Source organism: Choloepus didactylus, chromosome 9, assembly GCF_015220235.1.
Source record: "Choloepus didactylus isolate mChoDid1 chromosome 9, mChoDid1.pri, whole genome shotgun sequence".
Lineage (NCBI taxonomy): Eukaryota > Metazoa > Chordata > Mammalia > Pilosa > Megalonychidae > Choloepus > Choloepus didactylus.
Window position 1 is genome coordinate 91,834,783 of NC_051315.1, and position 20,910 is coordinate 91,855,692.

Below are 20,910 nucleotides of genomic sequence, written 5' to 3' on the forward strand. Positions count from 1 at the left end.
AGCATATGTTCCGTATAAAGGGGCCAGAAATTTTCCTATACCTCGTGTTTATTTTTTTTCCTGAAGCAGTGCCAGGTCTGGCCCAAGTAGAACTTGGATGTAGGTCAGGGGTTTCAGCTTCCCCCACCCTAACCCCTGCATACTTTCCCGTCTGCCTGCTTTCCCTCCATTTTGGAGTTTCCTCTCTCACAGCAAAGAAAAGATGTACCCCCTGCTTCCCCCTGCAAGCTAGGGGCTCCTCACTATGACACCTCTGATCAAAATGTGAACTTGTTATGGTGTCCGCATATCCCTTTCCTTTTCTTCTTTTTAACCATTGAGACTCATTTGTCTTGAGTAACTGATGACCTCATCCTTTTTGATGATGATGCTTCCTCTGTCCAAAAGTGACATATCTGTATGTTAGCATGTGGTTATACGATTTGTTGAGACTCTCTCTTCTTAGCCAAAGGAATGACTCTAAAAGTGAGAATTTCAGGCAGAAGAAAAAGCGATTTTGAGATAGGTATTTCTTCTTCCAGCATCCGTCAAATCCCAGTCCAAAGGGGGCCTCTCATTTGCTGACTGCCGCCCGGTGGGAGCCAGACGAGCCGCACTCAGCTCACCAGTGTAGTCAACAGGCACAGATCAGATATCATCCCCGTGACATTTTAAACATGATGTCGGGAGCTTGAGGAGGTCTCCCAAGTGGGAAGTTGCTGGTGGGGCTGTTGTGTTTCAGAACAACCTGGGTCATCAGCTGCCTCATATTCCCAGTTCACTGCCCCTTGGATGCCCAAACAATGTCAACGTGGGCCATTCGTCCTTGGAACCAGTTCAGTTTGAGTCCAGATAAGACCATTTTCCTTCACTGTGGCAGGCTTATCACACAGCAGGACTCTTTACTAGGTTGGTTTGATTTGTCCCCCACATTCTTTAAACTCTTAGCTGCCTTTGGGAGATGCCTGGCTTTCCAAACCATGCTGAAAGCCTGTTTACTCTTGAGCTCTTGGGGTTTTTATTTCTTCTGTTTTTTTAATAACTTAACATTGACTGAAAGACGATGCCTGCAGATCAATATTTACTTTTCTCCTTACCAAAGTATATGTGTATAAGCTATAATTAAAACTCTTAGAGCTTTGTGATCATCCCTTGCCTGGGCTCCACCCCCAGAAATGCTTATGTAACTGGTCTGGAACAGGACTTTTTTTAAAGAACCCCAGGTGATTCTCTGATTCATCTATGGGAAAATTACTGATTGAAAGTGCTGAGAAGGGAGTGATGTGTCTGGGGTTAGTGTCAGTGGTTCTCAGTGGGCTGACTTTGCCCCCCGGGGGGCATTTGACAATGTCTGGAGATATTTTTGGTTGTGACATCAGAGTGGAGGGGTTGCTCCTAGCATCTAGTTGGTAGAGGCCAGGGATGCTGCTAAACATCCTGCAAAGCACAGGACATCCCCCTCCAACAAAGACTTATCCTGCCTGAGATGGCAGGAGAGCCAGGGTAGAGAAAGCTGGGTCTAGAGGAAGAGTGAGAGGAAGACGGTGTTAGTTGTCCCGCGTGTTCTGCTGTGACTCCTTGTGGGAAAGGAAGGAGACACCTCCCTTTGCAGCACCCCTGAGTATCTGTCTGTCCCTTTCCCCGAGGTGCCCTCAAAACCCACCACTGGAGACAAGAGAGAGGATTTCCTTTCCAATCATTTGGAAATATACCATTTTGCCTTCTCTTTTCATATCAGTGCAGTAGGAAAATAATTTTTCCGTACTGCTGAAATGTAAACCTTCTAGCTACACATTTTAAAGGTCAAATCACATTTTCCCTCCTCGAGACCAGACAAACAATTATATTAAAGTGTAGAAAATTGAGGGCTTTGCTTTTTTGTCTGTTTTCCATTATAGAATTCAACTCGGTTCTCTTAGAAGACAGTGGAAAAATTAAAAATTGAAGGTTGTAGCTAATGATAGGCAGTCACTTTCATTAGCTATTCTGTCTCTACCTGAGGTTTTTTTTTTTTTTCTCATTTTGCAATAAAACCAAATATCACATTGGGGACTAGGAATATGGTGAAGATCTGAGGCATGTAAAGATAAATACAGTAGGGCATTATTCCACTAAGAGGCTCTTTGGGGGAGTATTCTTTTTCTCTGGCTTCAGCCAGGCAACAACATTGCTTGATACTCCTTGGCACACATGGCAAATGTCCAAATACTCTTGAGGCCAGTGACCTGCCCAGGTTTGCCAGCCCTGGTGCTGTTTAAACTGAATGAAAACAGGAGGTCTTTTTCTGTATCTTAGGATGCAATAGTGGTTGGACAAATACGTGCTGACCATTTAATTACCCTCCCTTAATTAAGAATCATTGAAATTGTGGAGCTGTGTGTTCCCTGATAGAAGTACAGTATGGGAAAAATATGTATTGGGTAATATCTGTGTCACGAATGGATGCCGTAACAGCAAGCAAACTTGGTTTTTGAGTTCAGTCATGTGGAGGATGTTGATATATTCATGGATAATGAGTAGAGGCTCCATTTTAAAACCAATGTGGTCTAAATAGTAAGTGTGTATGTACTAAAATCCAGAGTCTCTGGAGTAGTGTGGTTGTACAATAATAAAATGATTCTTTTCTCTGTGCCACTCCACAAAGGCTATTTCTAATGGGATTCCCTGTGGGAGAGCCGACATTAGGAGCTGCCTTTTCAGCCACTTAGCCTTTTGTATAATGATTTTATAAAGCCTTAAGTTCCCTATTAAAATATCAGGAATGTGGTAAAGAGTATTATATTTGGCTAACTCCTTAGATTAAATATGTAACGAAGACAAAATCAAGGGTTTGGGTTTATTTTTTAATGTTTTAAAAGAAATCTAATAAAAGGTCTCAACATCCTTCCGCTCTAAAAACAAGTATAATCTTCCCATTGATCAAGACCTGTGCAAACAAGACTTTCCTGTCTAATCCCTTTCCTTCTCATCAAATGGTTTTTCTGAGTGCTCACCTGCTTGTAACTTGTACAAAGCACTATTCAAAGGAAATTAAACAAACTTGTTACTGCTCCCTACCCCCAATACCCAGTATTATGCCAGGTCATCAATATGTGATGAACACAAACTTCTCTGTGAAGGGTATCAAGAGACAATAATAGAGGAGGCTAATAAACATATTTATACCTCAAGAGGGCCTTATGTTGAGTTTTGTTGCTATCCTAGCTGATAAATTGCCCAAAATGACTCCTTTTCCTCACTCTGCATCACTCCAATAAACAGAAATAAGCTCCAGGATCCATTCTGAAATTGTGAAAAAGGCAACTACCACATAACATGGGAAAACTCAAGGTTCGTGTGACTTTGTGACTAAGGCAAGTCCCTGTGTACAGTGTATTTCAAATCCTGCCTCTACACACTGCCTCATTTGTGATTATGTGTCATTCTAAATAGGGGGAGTTCACTTTTTGGAGGTGAAAGCTTCTCTTTTCCTATTTCCTTTCTTCCCTGAGGTTTTTGTCTGCATTAGATGTTTCCCCAGGGCCACTGCAAAGGCTGAATGAATCAGTTGACATGAAGGAAGAGCGGGTTGATAAATACCAGAAGTGCAGAACTGGCCTTTTCAGTTTGGGTACAGTCCCCAGGAAACCAGCATAAATAGCACCGTGTATTTAATAGCCTTCCTGAGCTACATGCGTGGATTACCTCCATACATTGTGTCAGTCGCACGCGTGGCATTGGAAGTCAGCTCTCCTTTCACAGCAGCCTTCTTTGGAGGATAATAGGCCCATAATAAGAGCTGGAGGACAAGAAGTTGATTCTCATTTCAGAATCTTTTCAGCAAAAGAAGGATACCAGTTAGGCAGCCTGGTAAACTGCTCCTGAAAAGAAATTGTTTGTTTTTATCATAGAATAGAAATATAAAAAGGAATCAAGCTAGTTGTTCTATCTATACATTCCTACCGGGAGATTATGTATCATTTTTGTTTATTTTTTAAAATTCACAGTATAATCCACTTCATCTGGGAAAATAAATGAATTTATTTTTATATATTAGTAGAAACATAAAATGCATTGTAAGAGTAAAAGTGATGTATCTTACATCACAATTTCAGAATGGATCCTGAAGCTTATTTCTATTTGACTGGTCAGAGTATGACTAAGGAGCCATTTTGAGCAATTTTTCAGCTAAGACAGTAACAAATCATATAGAAAGTCAATACCTGAAGTCAATATAATAGAATATCCTTATATGTATATTCATTTTTCTTCCAGTGACTGCAAATCCTTGGTCATTACTAGACCATGTCCTAATAAAAGTTACATTTTCCACTTATTATTAACCACTTCTTTTCAAGACATGGTTGCAGGTCTAGCTGCAGGACATTTAGTGAATAAAATGGGCACCAATGTAAGTGGTCTAAGGACTACGCTTGAAGAAGCTCTGCTAAAAGCAATGAGATATAAAAGGTCATCTCTTTCCTTTAAAAAGCCCAAGGGCTAGTGGAAGATGGAAATCAGCAGGATAATGTAATATGGCAAATTCTGTAAAGAGCCTGCGTGGGTGAGGGGAAAGCAACTCTGTTGGGCGAGTTTGCAAAGGATCCACTGCAGAGATCACACTTGGGCTGGGTCTTGAAGATTGACTTGGAATTTGCCAAGATAGAAGAGAAAGAAAGAAGATTCCGTGCAGAAGAGACAGCCTGAGAAAATGGAAGCATGAGGGATCATGATGCACTCTGGAAAGAGTATGTTCTTTGGGCCTCACTTCATCAAGAAAATTGTTTTGAGCACCTCCCTCCTAAATCAGCAAATTTATATATAAATTATATATGTGTGCTACTGTTACTCTGTATACTAAAGATTAGGAAAATCTACTTTTTAGAATAAAAATAAATACTTAGAGAGAGCTTACTATTTTATTTGTGCCCTCCACTTTGGAAGCCACTGGACCAGGACAGGGTGTTACCGAGGGGAGAAGCAGTACACGAGATGGGAGAGGATACGGGGTGGTGAGGCCCCTCATGGCCCAACGTGCACATTCCCTGCCCCCTCCTCACAAGAGAGCCCAGGAGCTCAGGAGCCCACTGGGAGCAAGAGAGCCACTGAGGCTAGGCCGGACCATCTTGGGTTGAACTAGGCCTGTGTTTCTGTGATTTCCCATGCCACATCAGTCTTCTAGTTTTTGTTCTTAAATTTTTCATGTTCAACAATCTTGATGGCTTCTGCAGAGTTCCTGTACCACCAAAAAAAGGAAAAGAAACACAATGGAGTGTGCAGAGTGGTAGCTATATTTGTGGGTGTGAGACAAAGTAGGATTTTGCTGTATTTTGTTTTATTTTGAAAATTGCTTTTGATTTACTTTTCCTTTCTGTTTTTCCAGGGATTTTTTTTTTAATGAGCATGTAAATGGAGTAAAAATCTGAAGAAGGATGTTAACTCAGTTCCTTATAGTTATGCTATAAGACCACACCCACTTTTTTCTTTGCTTTTATTTTCAATGGGCATAGCTTTTTTGAAAACGGGTGGTAAATTGTACTGTTTTATGGCTATCAAAAAGCTAAAACACAATTGTTCCTTTCCCTAAATAGCAATCTCCATGAAAAGAAACAAAACTAAGTAGTGTACAAAGATAATAATTATATTATTAAGCAAAGTCATATAACATTCTAAATGGAGGTATATGAGGAATATAGATTTTTCACCTGAACAGGTAGGTTGTGGGATTTGTAAAATTTGGGGGTTATTTCAGCTCTGACGTCATTTTTAAAAGTCCAGGAAAAAGGAATCTCTGTGTTGTTATGATGGTGGTGGTTGTTGTCTTTAATTACCTTTGTCCTTTGTGAGGCACTCGGGGATTTCATCAGCATTGGGAGTTAGTGCTTAGGCTAAATCTGCATGTCTCATCCTCAGACGGTATGATGAAATATCATTAACTATAGTTTCAAATCATTGTTTAAGATTCCGATATGAAATATACAGACTAAGATATATTAACAGATTTTATCTCGGATAAAAGAAATAGAAATAAAATGAGCTCAGCCTGATTGAGAAATTGAGTGCAGGTATCAATGTTCATTGATGGTTACAGGGATTTTTACTTAACTCTGTATGCTGAGCATGATTCATGCTAAGAGCCACCATTACTTTATTTCTCTCATATTCGTGAGCAGCTCTTCAAATGGTTGTGTCCCAGTGCCAGCCTCCATGCTGTGGACATATATGGACATATATGTTGTATTTTGTATGTTTACCAAATAGCACTGTGGCATTCAAGAAAATATTTGAAAGAATCAATTTGTCACCGTTGCTGCATTCAAAAAAAAAAAAAAGAATTCCAGTTACTATTTTTTCCAGTTATAAAGGGAATGCAGCTTGTTATAAATCCTAAACACCAACACATACAGAGTAGAAGGTGACAGACCCAGGCATCCCAGCAACATAGAAAAAAATAATAACTGTAGCCAACCGTTTGATCATGAGCCCAGGGTTAAACCAGCAGCAGCAGATGTGGAGAGTGGAGTAGGAGAGACATTTCTGAGGCAGACTTCAGAGGACTTAATCATGTGGAAAGTGAAAGAAAAGGAGTCACGGCAACTGGGCGAGAGGCGATGCCAGGAGCCAGCACGCAGGGTATAGGAGAGGGAAAAGGATGGAGAGCAGAATGGAGAAAGGAGGAGCCAAGCACCGGCAGCAGGCAAGAACTGCAGGCACCATTTGCAGGCACCTGTCTTGGGGGGTGGAGGGTGGGTAAGGGCTGTGGATCCTTCTAACTCTGGGAATACAGAAAACACACAGTCTTGCTGCATTTGTGGTTGTCAAGCCAAGGACAGAGTTTGTTGACAGCTGCAGTAGTTGAGAAATCGATGTGCTGAAACTGAAACCCCTGATTAGTTTTGCCCTAGGCCCAGTAATTCTTGATAATACTCTGGGATCTGGACTGAAAGTGGTACCCAGGGTAGCAGTACGGTATGCCTTAATGTGTGAAGGAAGTTTTTCTGCCCTCCAACTGGTGGGCAAAATCCTTGTGCTGCGGGGAAGGGGCACAACTGCACAAACTGGGCAGTGAAGGCAGCTTCCTCCATCCATACTAGCTGAGAAAGGACAAGTGCAGCTCCTGCATCAGTACTAGCTAGTAAAGGGCAAGTGCGGCTCCTCCATCAGTACTAGCTGAGAAAGGGCAAGTGCGGCTCCTCCAACAGTACTAGCTGAAAAAGGGCAAGTGCGGCTCCTCCAACAGTACTAGCTAGTAAAGGGCACGTGCGGATCCTCCATCAGTACTAGCTGAGAAAGGGCGAGTGCGGCTCCTCCATCAGTACTAGCTAGTAAAGGGCACGTGCGGATCCTCCATCAGTACTAGCTGAGAAAGGGCAAGTGCGGCTCCTCCATCAGTACTAGCTGGTAAAGGGCAAGTGCGGCTCCTCCATCAGTACTAGCTAGTAAGGGGCAAGTGCGGCTCCTCCAACAGTACTAGCTAGTAAAGGGCAAGTACGGCTCCTCCATCAGTACTAACTGGTAAAGGGCAAGTGCGGCTCCTCCATCAGTACTGGCTGGTGAAGGGCAAGTACGGCTCCTCCATCAGTACTAGCTGGTAAAGGGCAAGTGCGGCTCCTCCATCAGTACTAGCTGGTAAAGGGCAAGTACGGCTCCTCCATCAGTACTGGCTGGTGAAGGGCGAGTGCAGCTCCTCCATCAGTACTAGCTACTAAAGGGCAAGTGCGGCTCCTCAGCTCGAGGCCCCATGTAGCGGTCACTAGGCCCTGCAGACATTCTTCTGGGTTCCCAGTTCTTACTCCCAATGCAGTAATAAGGAGCAGAGCCCACTGGTTGGGGGAAATGTTTTTACATTACTCTCTTCTCTTTAGTGAAAGAAGTGGCAAGTCTTTATAACAGGATGTCTGGCTTTACCGCTTATCACTTATTTGCATGCCTTTAGCTCTTTGAGAGAGGGCAGGAAGGCTGAAACCTGACATTAGCATTCATCAGAATCCATTCTCCCCAGCAATTTCCACATTTTCTTTCTCATTATGGGGCTGGGGTTGTGAGGCTCTTTAGTGTGCTCACCCTGCCTGTTCCCGCTCCAGCCTCTGCTTCCTTCCGGATGCTTCCCATCTACTTTCTTCTGCTTGGCAGGTGATGAGTTAAGGAAGCTCAGAACTGAAGCACTTTATCCACTGGAAGGTCCTGAAGCAGAATGGTCAGAGATCAGATGGTCTCAGGCAATTTCTGTCACTACAGCCTCCCTGAGAAAACCTCATCGGAAATGGAACGTGGCCTTGTTTTAACTCTTTAACATCTAGTTCCAACTGTTGTTGCAGATTTCCTTCTTTAAATTACCTTTGAAATTCTGCTTTAATTCATCAGTATCCACTAGCAGTTTCTGCTCTCCAGCTTAAAAACCACTGACATTCCTGTGGCTGCCTCCCTACCATAGCATCTTTATTTACGGCGCATCCAAGCTTCCGAACAAAGCGGTTTTGTCACTCAGTGTTTTGATCTCCAAATTTTAACAAGAGTCTTTCACAGAGCAAAAAAACAAAAAAAAATAAAATAACTCTGTTCCTTTTAAAGTACCTTCCTTATTTTTTTTTTTTATTGTTGTTATTTGTCCTATATACAAAGGAATTGAGATACTGGAAAACTTTTTATAAAATGCAACTTAATCTCTGTGATTAACTATATAATAAACCATAAAGGCTTTGCCATGGTAATTTCCTTCTCCTGACTCCTTATTGCTTTGAAAATAAAAGCACTTTTATGGCAACAAAATAAAATTTTACTATTCAGGCAGTTTAGACAAAATGAGAAGATGTGTTTTAGAAAGGATAAAAGATACAGCTGAAGCACATGAGGTCAACATGGGTTTAATGTGAGCTGTTTTTATAGAACACGTTTAATATATCTTGAGTCTGGTGCCCTTCTGAATGCTTCACCCATCCCATTTAGAGAACTTTTAATTGGCCAGTGAAAAGCTAATTAAAGAATTCTGTATTTTCTTAAATACAGAGGGTCATCATTGAGCAAAAACATTCAAAACCTAGAATTAGTATGGAAAAAGCGCAAATTTCAATAATTTATTACCACCCCAACTTGCAAAAGAATCGTCAACTACCTGTTTTGATTACAAGCCAAGCCTTGTGTGTTTGGTGAATAAATATAGTTACGCCTTAATTCATAAACTTACCTCTGAAGGAAATTGATTCCATTAGTCACCAAAAAATATATAATTTTTTCATAAAACAATTTATATGCAAGCACTACAATATACCAAGAAGAACTTTTCTAGTAGCCATAGAAAAACGAGTATGTTGTCCTCCCTTACATTCATCACTGCTAAGCTTTTTTTTGAGCAACCCACAATAGTCTAACATCGTAAAGTTGACAGACGTTTCTTAGAGCTTCCCTAAAGAAACGATGATTGAGCAAAGATCTGAAGGAAGACTGGGAGTTAATTAGGTGAGGAAAGGCAGGATTGAGGAGTGTGGACTTCCAGGCAACGGGAAAGAATGTGCCAAGCCCTGTGGCACCAAGAGAGGACGGCTTGTACCTCCCAGGGTGTTCACGAGGCTTGAGGAAGATCATTCCAGTAAGTCACTGGTGCTCTGCCTACTGTGCCTGGCACACAGTAAGCAGTCAGGAAGGATTAGCTATTACCAGCGCTCATTCTCAAGGCGGGTGTCTGCCTGCACAGGTGTACCTCGAAAGCAAATGCATGGCCTTTGCCCCTTCCCCAGTAGGAATCTGGTCTGTGACACTGTCTGCAATTGTTCTTTAACACTTCAACTCTGGTCATTCCTCCCAAAGGATCACCCTCCTCCCCTCTATATCTGATGTCTCTGTACCAGGGTTTCAGCCAAGCATCCTCTGTCCTTATCCAGCCAGCCGAATCTTCAGCAAGCAGCACTTCAGCATGTGTTGTCCTAGGTCCTCTAACAAGATTCAGAAGGACTTGCAGTGGCACCAGTGAAATTATTCATGAAGCTGCAAGGGACACCCAGGCCTTGTGGACATTTAGAAGGTTTTAGATGGTCTTTCTTCTTTGACCCTTCATTTGGTCTGGCCCTCAGCCTGATGTGATGCTGGCCCCTCACTGTCTGATAGCCTGCCAAAGGACGGCTGGCCTTACTGTTTCACCCTCCATATGCACTTTCCATAGTTATTCTGCCCTTCGACAAGCCTCTACCTTGAAAGCAAAATCCAAGGAAACTCTCAGACTCCTATTATTGAGATTCTTGAGGGAGAGTCAGGGTTCTCTGCCTCAGGCTGCCACCTGATCTTAGGTTGCACTGGGTTCAACATCAATTCAGAGCAGGGTCCTGGCTCAACAAAGAGATTCATTGGCTTGCCCTTATGCACGTGGATTTTTAAAGCATAGTCGTACATAGCAGTGCAAGAATTACTGACACTTGAAGACGATCTTCTTTTGTTGAAATACGCAGAGGAATGAAGCATGGTTCGTTCATGGTTTAATGCCAGCTTCACAGGCTTCTTCACATCCTCAAGTGTACATTAAGCAGATTAACAATTTAGTGCATATAACCTTCATCTCCGCTGTTGCTAGCCCAGAAGGCCTGAACTAACAATTGTATAAATATCCAGCTTTGTTTAATAAGTGTTAGACCTGAGGATATACATTAGACACATAATTATGTTAACAAATTTAATCAACAAAAATTTTATGTTAAAGAAATTATCAAAGGCCCCTTCCCAAGCCATTCTCCCCACCCAGTAACTCACCTCCCCACCCCTGCTTGCCCCCCACACCCACACATAGAAGCTGCAGGATTCCTAGCCTCCAGGGTGGGCCTATGGCCTTGTTTGGGGGTGGAATGGGGAAGGGTACTGGAGATACCAGGAGAGTCTTCTCCTCAGGCCCTCTAATCCATGTTCACTCCCCCTCACCCACCTACTGGAAATCAGAAGACATGCCAGTCTTGTAGCATTGCTTGTATTTACTTTGGTTATGTGCCTTACGTGTTCTCCAACCTGGGGACTCTATTTAAAGCCATCTAGTTTATTGGGAGAGGAGGGGAATCTTAATTTCTTCTTGCCACCACCGTTTTCTTCCCTCTCTATCTGTTTTTCTCTGTCTCCCCAGTTTGAGTACCATGGGTCTTCCCACCTCCTTCCTCTCAGCTCTCCAGAAAAGAATGTGGGCTCCACAAGGTTGGCAGGAATCTTTGTTTTATCCATAGCTGTGTCTCCAGCCCCAAAACCATTGCCTGGTCCATGGCAGACACTCTGTAAATATTTGTTGAGTGAATGAATGTTTTCTCATTTCTAGTCCTCTCTGTGGTATATTCCTGTACAGCTGTCATGAACCTTTTGCAACCCTGCTTCAATCCATTGATGAAGAGAATGGAGCCACTGCTTATCTTTCAGTGTCATGTGGCCAGTAGTATCATCGTTAGGTGACCCAGAGTCGGCTGGTGTCTCCCAGCCCCTTACAACCAAAATATAAGTTCCCTTGGATACCTGTGCCATGTCCTTTGGAAGTCTAAAGCCTTCTCCAAGATTTTTTGCCAGTTCTGAGGTGATTTAACATTCTTGTGTTCACTCTGCCTCCAGGCTGTTGTTGCCTCTTGGTAACTGTTTAACCTTGCACCTACCCATATGTAAAATCCATTCACTTCTGTGCATCCACACCCATACAAACCATTCCCCCCAAGCATAGTGGGCTTGGAAAGATCTTGGGAAGGGCTCAGGAAAGACTTGACTTGGGCATCCCAAGAAAGGCTCACATCACACACCTCACAGCATACTAGATAGTAGATATTCAGGCTGTAGAAATTCTTTTGCCTGCTCCACCACTGGTGATTTCTCCCAGATTCTTCACCCTGTCCATCTCCCAGCCTTCTTACTGATTCCTCTCTTCTCTCTCTCTTTTTTCTCTTCCCTCTCTTTTGGGGATAAACAATTTCAAACACGTCCTCAGGCAGAATAACAACCATAAATTTATAGCTGGGGCTCCTGACACCCAAGTCTTCGGGTTCTCACCTGGTCTTCCAAGTAGCATATCCAGTAGCCTTTGTTTTCCTAAAGTGAGAAGGAACTGCCCACTCTTGAAGCTTGTTAAAAAAAAAAAAAAAAAAAAAGTTTGCCTCTATTACGACTAGGTTTGTAAATATGACGGAGCAGCAAATATATCTCGTAATTACAGGAGCACAAGCCTATTGACTCAAGCCAACATTTCATATAATTAACAAATGCATGCTCGTTTATGCATAGACTGTCTCTGGAAAGATGCACAAGAAACTGGTAACAGTGGAGACCTCCGGGGTCAGTGGTGGAATAAAAATGGGAGAAAGACCATTTTTTCATCACACAACTTTTTGTATCATGCTTTTCCTATATTTAAAACGCTGATTAAATATAGTTACCTATATAATGCCAGTAAATAACATACAAGTGTCCTGATATGCTTGGTAACACCAACGTGACCGTGTCCAGTGACCTTCAGCCCTACTGCATCATGGGGATAGCTGATGTGGTCTGCGGTTGACGGATTAGGCTTAGAGCCCAGTCTTGGAGAATTTGCCATTCTTGCCACTAGGATTTCCTGGTTGGAAAGAGCTGAGCTCTTCAGCACACAGCATACCAGAGTCCTTACTCTCCAAGTGTTTACCCCCAAACTGGTGGATATATCCCAGAAACCACTTGTTTACCTCAACCAATAGTGCAATATTACAAAATTCTCAAGAGGAAATAAATTTTCAACACACTTAAATTTTTAAAGTACATCTGATGGAACCACCTGAGTAATAATAAGGATGATAATTGCAGTTGATTAAAGCACACTAAATGAGTTCACATTGTTCAAACAAACTTCATTGGTCACTTGTGTTGGATGCTAAGGAACCAACTCGCATTTTGAAAACTAATAAATGAAAAGAGAAAATCAAGCATTTATCCTGCTTTACCTATACAAACTGTACTTCATTCAGGAGAGCCAAATAGTTGACAAGGGAAAGTTTTTCTTTATGGAAGAATTCCAGTAAATAAATGAAGAAGGTGGGATAAATGAAGGAATGATGGGATTTGAATATCACTGTTTTGCAATCCCTATTGATTTATAGACTCTAGAAGTGATCATCAGTGACTGTTAATATTATAAAAAGAGAGACAGCCAGTCATTATGTGTCTGATGATAGTAGTACACACATGCTTATAAAGTATTCATCTTGAAAAAAAAAAACTGAATCTAATCAAATTTCTCCAATAACTAATTTGCAGGAAATATAAAGGAACACATTAACACCATGGAGATACAAATAGCAAAATTCAGACAAGGAACAATGCTACAGGGAAAATAGTCTGTTTCCCTCAACAAATAAATTGCAAAGGGAAAAAAAGAGAAAGAAAGAGAGAACAAAAAGAGAGAGCAGGAACCTATGGATTAAAAAAAGATTTAAGAGGCATGTTAATTAACTGCAATGACACGAGACTTAACTTTAATCCTGAATTAAATAAACTGTTAAAAGAATTTATGGGACAGTTGGGGAAATTTGAACAGTGAATGAATACCTGATAATATTATTGTTAATGTTTTTAGGTGTTTCAGTAATACTATGGCTATGTTCAAAAATGTCCTGAAATGAAATATATATGGATGAGATGAAAAGAAAAAAGAGCATCTGACATCTGTGCTTGTGCATGCATTGAAAATCTGTGAAATTACACATGAGGAATTTGTAATGACATGTTGCTTCTGGGAAGGAGCCCTCAGGGACTAGGGGTCTGAATGGGAGAGAAGTGCAGTTTGGGGCAGATGGTAGTAGTTCAGTTTATGCAGGCATTACCGCTTCATCAAACTAATCAAAAAATAAATGGAATAAAGTGGAAAAAATGTCCATTTAAACCTTGTAATATTTATTTGGGGGAATGAGAAAGGCATAGACTCATAAACTAGAGCATGGGGACGGATTGATCCAGATTGTATTTCTCAAAACGTGGTCCCAGGACCGTCTGCATCGGGATTGGGCCCACCTCATGCCCTCCCAGGCAGAATCTCAGATGGTGGGGCCCAGAGATGTTTGCAAATTATAGGCCTTGATAACCTAAGTGCTAGTTTCTCAAATGCTTACGGTGTTTTTTTGGAGCTCTGGCATTTATAGGACAAAAATACCCTGAAATTTAAATTCAAAGCAGCACAATTCTAAAAGTCTAAAGACTTTTTTTTTTTTTTTAAGAAATGCTGACAATGATTTAATCAGCAGATGTCACTATGTAATGCTTGGGTGTATCCCTTCTATGTTTCCTCATATTTAGAAAGCCAGAGTATGCTGCTGGCATTAGAGCATAGAAATATTTATGGTAATTTTCTATTGTGTTTAACAAAAATATTTTTTCTTTTATTTCCAGTGCTTATTAAATGCTTATCTTTGATTAAGCCTTCTTTGCTTTTGTTTTGCTTTTTTTCTCCAGCATCATTGACAAAGAAGTTTCATTAATGGCAGAAATGGACAAAGTTAAAGAAGAAGCCAGTAAGTTGACACGTGGTTTTTGATAAGGAGCCTCCCAATCAGAATCAATGCAGAGATCAGACTGACAATGATATCAGATTCTGAGTGGAGTTCTAAAATTCAGGCTGAAATCCTGATTTATGAGCTTTGTGACCTAGCAAGTTACTTAGCCCTTGGAAACTTTGTAAGACAAAAGGATACAGTACTGGCACAGAACTCTTAACATTTAGTGCCCAGCAGAATAGGCACTCAGTAAATAATAGGTGTCAGTTGAGTTTTTTTAGGTCCAAAGGAACTTTTATGCACATAAAGGACTACTTATAGTTAATTGGGTTTTAAATTGACATTGAATTTAGTATTTTAAGGCATAAATTTTTAAGCCTTCTGAACTTACCTTGCTATGCTATTTATACAGTTGTTTTAGCTTGTTCTTTTTTAAGGTTCAATTAACTCAAATTTAACAAATTAAATTCCCCTAAAAAAAATAGTTCCATTTGCAACTTAGTTACTTAAATTCCCCTTAACATTTTTGAACTATATTTATAAATTTAACATGCCTGATTTTTTCCCAAACATTTCAGATGCCCGACAAGGCAAACTCACAAACCTAACAAGCGAAATATTCCTAAGCTTTTAAGCAACTCTTATAAAGCTATTAAGTCAAATCTGGGGATGCAGTAAATCAAATTTTCTTCCAACAGCTCCAATTCTGATTATAAACCTAGTCAAATTCACTGACACCTGACAATTTAAAGCCACAAAAGAACGTTACACATTTTAAATCGAAATCACGTCAGAATGCTTAATGTACCAAGTGTCCTATTTCAGTAATGAACACACTCAGATTTTCTCTATCATTGCAAACCCTTTCCTAAATGTAATGCAAAATAATAATACTCTGGGTTCCATTTATTTTGTTATCTGTATGCTTATTTCTAAACCTTTCCACTGTTGTGAAGTTACTCACCCATTAGTAGATCAGTTCTACCATCTCAAATAGGTTGAAGTTCCTGGGTTGAAAATTTAAACTGAGACAATATTACTCAGTCCGATTTCACACCACGTCACAGAACTTCTACCTGAGCCACAAGAGGATGTGCTGAGCCCTTTCTTATTACTGAATTCAGTATCTAATGTCAGTGGGGACCCTAAGACCATATTTTTCAGCTGAGATTTAGTTTTACAATCTTTATCCCCTGGGCATTTTAAATTCTTCACCCTTACCCAGCTTTTATCTTGTGAATTGGATAAATGGCAGTCTGCACCCCCAATCAGATTACAGCTAAATTCCTTTATCTTTGACTCTTCCTACAAGAATGAAGATCAGTCTAGATTCTTCGTTCTTTTCATATTTTTCCAGCCTGGCTCTTGGTCATAATTCAATAGTCATTTTATAGTACATAGCTATCATTATTGTTATTACACAATTTTCTGAATAATTTTAACCATTTTAGAATCTAAATACCACAAATATTATTAAATAAAACAAAATATGACCCAGGGTTAGGCTGTGGAATATTGAGATAGTTACACAATCCCTGTGAAATAATTTTATTCTTATGAAATTTAATGATTTCTTCAGTGAAAGTAGAGTATAAACATGACTTGAGATTTTTCCCTCTTTCTCAGGTATAGATTATTTTTTCTTTTCGGTTTCATGTGCTAATGATAAGAATCTAACAATTAATGCTGTCACCAATGATTCTTTAACACCAAAATAGAAACTTTCTCAGAGGCTAGCAAAAGACCTCAGTTTTCACTTCTTGATGACATTAGGAGCCAAGACCTGTGGAATTTGAAGCATCTCTGGGGGGTGTCCCTGCTCTTAAAACTCATTCAATCAATAAACATTTACCACACCTTACTTACTTGACAGTGCTCAGCGCTGTGAGAGACTGGCATACACAGCCAAGAAGACAGATATGAGGCCCACACTCACGGAACTCTTGGACCAGCTGAAACGGCTAGATTGGGTGGCAGCTTCACCCACCTAAAGTAATTGGCACTGCAGGGTCCTGGGTGTTAGAACTGCTTAGAGCCCCTGGGAAGCCAGTTCTCATGATGGGTCAAGGCTCAGGCCTTGGAGGCAGACAGGCCTGAGTCCGAATCCAAGTGCCATCTATTACTAGCTGTGTGACCTTAACCATTTAGTAAACATCTCAGAATCTGAAGTTCCTTATCAGAAAAGGGGAAATAATAATAGTATCTAACTCAAAATCGTTTGTTGTAAAGATTAAATGAGAAATTCCATGTCGGGCTCTTAGCACAGTGCCTGGCATAGCACATTTGCAAAATGGGGATATGTCTTATTAGTAGATAGGCTAGTCCAACTCCTTCGTATTACAGTGAGTAAATGGAGGGCAGAGAGGCTAAGCCGCATCTCTCAGGAATATGTCCATGTCAGCTACGCCTCTTCTCCACAGATAGAAGGAACAATTGAATTTTTCCTTCCCACTAAGTACAGAGCTATCTTTACAGCCACAGTCTTGAACTTCCTTATCTATGGTCTCTCAAGTATTTTCCACTTTTTTGCATTTCCTGTACATGGTATAGACCATGCCTCCTCAATTATAACATAAGCGTCTGTATCTCTCAGGGCACCTAACACAGTGCTGGGAAGACTGTAGGTACTTCATAAATATTTTATTAACTTAATTATTATAATTAATTCAGCGTCCATAGACCATGGGATCCAAAATTAGGAAATAGTCTGATGTAATTACAAAAAGAGAAAGTGTATTCTAGAGGAATATATTGCTCTTTGTTAATATTTGTAGTTAACATTTTTGAGTGTCCTATATTTAACTACTTTACATGTGTTATTTCATTTAGCTCCAAAATAATCCTACAAGGTGTGTGTGATTATTACTGTCCACATTTTACAGAAGAAGAAACTAAGCGTGTTGTTGTGCTAAGATTTCAAACTCCACCTGCATACCCGGGGAACTGAAGACCTAGATAGATGTGTTCTAGGAGTGTCAGTTTTACTATAGATGTAGGAGAAAACAGTATTTTCTATATTAACAGGAACCAGGATATATTGTGAAGTAAAATGCAAGGTTCACAAGAATTTGGGGGAATAAGAAGGATTTCAAAGAAACTTCGTGCTGGAATATCCACCTCTGCTCCAGTTCCTGGCCCCCCAGGATGCTGGCCACACCCTCTGCGGAGGGGTATTGTTTGAGAAGCCTTGAAATTGTCCATGGTTCAAGTAATATGAGCCATCTTCCAATGTGCTCCAAAACTTTGAAGGATTTATAAATCCTGTTGAGAAAGTGCTTTTGGCGTATCAGATACTCTTTATAAAAGTACGTGAAAAATATTAATGACTCCTGAATGCAGTGAGAATCTAAAGCTGTATGGAACTGTCTCCCTCTGGAGATTTCTAAAAGGATGGTGCTTTTGATATTCTATTTTAAATTATCTGATCAATGAATCTTAGGATCTGATTTGGTTTTGTTTTGCTTTTATTTTGGGTTGTTTTTTTTTTTCTACATTGAGTATTTTTGAGGTAAAAATGTTGGCCCCCAAGGATTACTGCTTTAGATCTGAAGTTTTAAGGCTTTTCATAATGAAAGGCTTTGAAATGCTAATGAGACTATATGTAAAATGCATCCCAAGACTTGCTGATGCAAAGTATTCATTTTCATGCATATTTGCTTGAATGCAAACTCAGAATTTATTGGTGATCTTGCACCTGCATTCTTATTTTAGGGCCCATTTATTCTCTGTTTCTACAGAATTTTTGTTTAGTGTGAATACCCAAGTTCTCCTTAATCAAAAAGAACAATTATCCCTAATTGTCACCAGTCTCACAAATGATCCATTACAAAAAGTCAGATCTTCCAACTATGCAGTCACTCCAAGTTTGATAATATATGAATCAAGACTCTTGACCCCTTTACTAGCTGCTTATCAAGTCTGGACCTGTGGTACTTTTCTTTTTTATCTTACTTTGCGAGAGGAAAGGAGCTTGTTGCATCTTCCTACTCAAGAGTCGTTTTCTCATACTCCAACTTTAGTCCCAACCATATGTTGAATTATAATGGCAAATAAATAAATAAATAATCTATCAATCAAAGGTAGGGATCCTGGGCAGTTTTAAGTGGCCCCAAAGGAACCTCCATGCTTCTTTGCATATTCCTTTTAAATAACAGATTCATTCATTCATTCGCTAAATCCTTTGTTCATCAAACATTTGGGGTACCTGCTGTGTATCAGGGCCTAGGTGCAGTAGATACAAAGAATTACACAATGCAGTCTGCACTATAATCCCACCAGCAGTAGGAGAGGCCTGCAGGGACCAGGCAGGTGACATAAATGAGCCAAGCAGGGCAGATGGGGACCATGGCACATGGGACACTGTGCTCCAGATAAAAAGGGCAGCATCTCTAGCCAGTTTTGCCACCTGGGAATGCTGGCCAACTGTGGCCGGAAATCCCTGTATTTTAAGAGAAGCCAGAAATCCAGCTGTCAACTGGAATCTTCTAACTTTTAAATGTGAATAGTTAATTTGTAAATTAATGCATGATATGAACCAAACAAACCACATATAATTGTTGGTCAAAAGTGATAGTGGGCCACCTTTTAGTGCTGGCTTGGGATGTCATTCAATAGCACATTGTCTACTGCAGCTGACAGTTCCTTTCACTCCCATCCTGGGGATAAGTTTTCACTTGCTCCTTTATGTTCTGAAAAACCTCCAAACCCAGACCAGTCCTTGCCCAACTACATGGTACCATAAACGGGAGGAGGGGAGTCCCAGGTAAATAATCAAAGCGTAATTACAGTGGTTTGGCAGCTGATTAGGATTTATGATTTGTAGATTATTTTATTGACAGCTCAACATTTGTATCAGCATAGAAAGATGTTTCTTATGTTTCTCAGTCTATCAAGAATGATCTATGGTTTGCATCTGTACTTCTTTTCAGGCGATTCATATATTACTTGAAGCTACAAGTTTATCTATTGAAAGATAAAACTTCATATTTAAGTTCCTCTCTATGTATTTGTATTCATTGCTTCTGAGCTCTACAGTCTTGTGGGAAACACACATGCACACACATTACCTGTGGGCACTATATCTATTTGAACATTTAGTTCATCTGACAGATGTGTGAGCTCCCTGGTGTCTTCTCTACATGTGTAGATGCTAAAGAAATATAAACCAATCCTGTTCAAACTGGCTTTGACTCACTCTTGAAAGTTTTTCCAATGGGGACACTTACAACAAAGATATGATACTCTGCTCTGGAACTTCTGTTTGCAGGATGGAAACATATCTGCAGAGTTTCAAAAAGCAGAGGCATTTTTTACCTCACAAAAAGCTAATAAAGTAAAACTTTTATGTCAAATTCCAACGTCACAGCTAACTGCCTTAAATAAGTATGTGTGAAAGTTCAGAAGGTCTGTTGCTGCTAGAATTTAATACTATAGCACATACAGAGAGAATGGTTTTGCTTCGTGGACTCCTGATCTTTGCAATTTCATTCAGATAGGATTTTATTAAATTCCCTTTTTTGGAGATATTTGTTCTAAGTAACTCACAGATTTAAAAGCCCAAATTGAGTAAGTGAGATCAGTTACCAATGAAGAAAAAGAAGAAGAGCGTGCTTTTACAGTGAATCCGAAGGGACTGTATTTGATAGGAGATGGGTGCATATGGACATAAGGACTTGGGTTTTAAGACAATTGGCAGCAAGAGAAAATCCACTTCAGTGACCAACTCAGAAAACATAGTCATGGTCTAACAAGGCATTTAGTCTGTGGATGGAGAACTGGTTCCAAGAAACTAGGTCATTTAATAGCTGAAATCTCTAATGTATTATTCCTTTTCATTTGGCAGTGGAAATTCTGACTGCTCGTCAGAAGAAAGCCGAAGAACTAAAGAAACTTACTGATCTAGCCAGTCAGATGGCAGAGATGCAGCTGGCCGAACTCAGGGCAGAAATTAAGGTCAGTTCTAAAATGTCACAGCCTGAACCCTGAGTCAGAGATCTGATCCCCATTTTGTTTGATTTGCATCAATAGAGTGCTGTGCTCTGAGAATCTAACATCATGCACCTGGCTCTCTTTCACAAGGTTGAAGGAGAGAATACAGAAGGATGAAGAACCACCTAATCACTGTATTTAAGTACAATATGGTTTGAAGGGATTATTATTACAGAGGAGAGGTACAAGCTATTTTCTTAGTCATTGGAGACTGACCCAAATAAAATGTAGTCAACCATGAATTATGGCTGGGACAGGAGATATTATTTTCACTACATGTAATTTCTGTGTGTGTACATAAACACACTGAGTATGAACTCCATAACAGGATTATAAAGCACGCACAATATGTGGAAACTTCTTTCCTGTATCTTTTTATAACTTAGTTGATCTTTTATTAAGAATACTACTCACAAATATATATTTCTGCTGCAAGCAACAAAAACTAACCCTGGCTGACCTCAAGAGCAAGTAGAATTTGAAAGAATGTGGGTGTAGA

General features: G+C 40.2%; 1 protein-coding gene across 6 annotated transcripts in view; it reads left to right on the forward strand.

Annotated features, from left to right (window-relative positions):
* The window catches only part of SPATS2L (spermatogenesis associated serine rich 2 like), a 194,604-nt gene that overhangs the window by 164,971 nt on the left and 8,723 nt on the right, over positions 1 to 20,910 (forward strand). For all 6 annotated transcript variants that reach the window (XM_037849410.1, XM_037849411.1, XM_037849415.1 and 3 more), the window contains 2 exons: positions 14,383 to 14,441; positions 20,266 to 20,375. In XM_037849410.1, the coding sequence (XP_037705338.1) occupies positions 14,383 to 14,441; positions 20,266 to 20,375 (169 nt within the window). The remainder of the gene's footprint in view (positions 1 to 14,382; positions 14,442 to 20,265; positions 20,376 to 20,910) is intronic.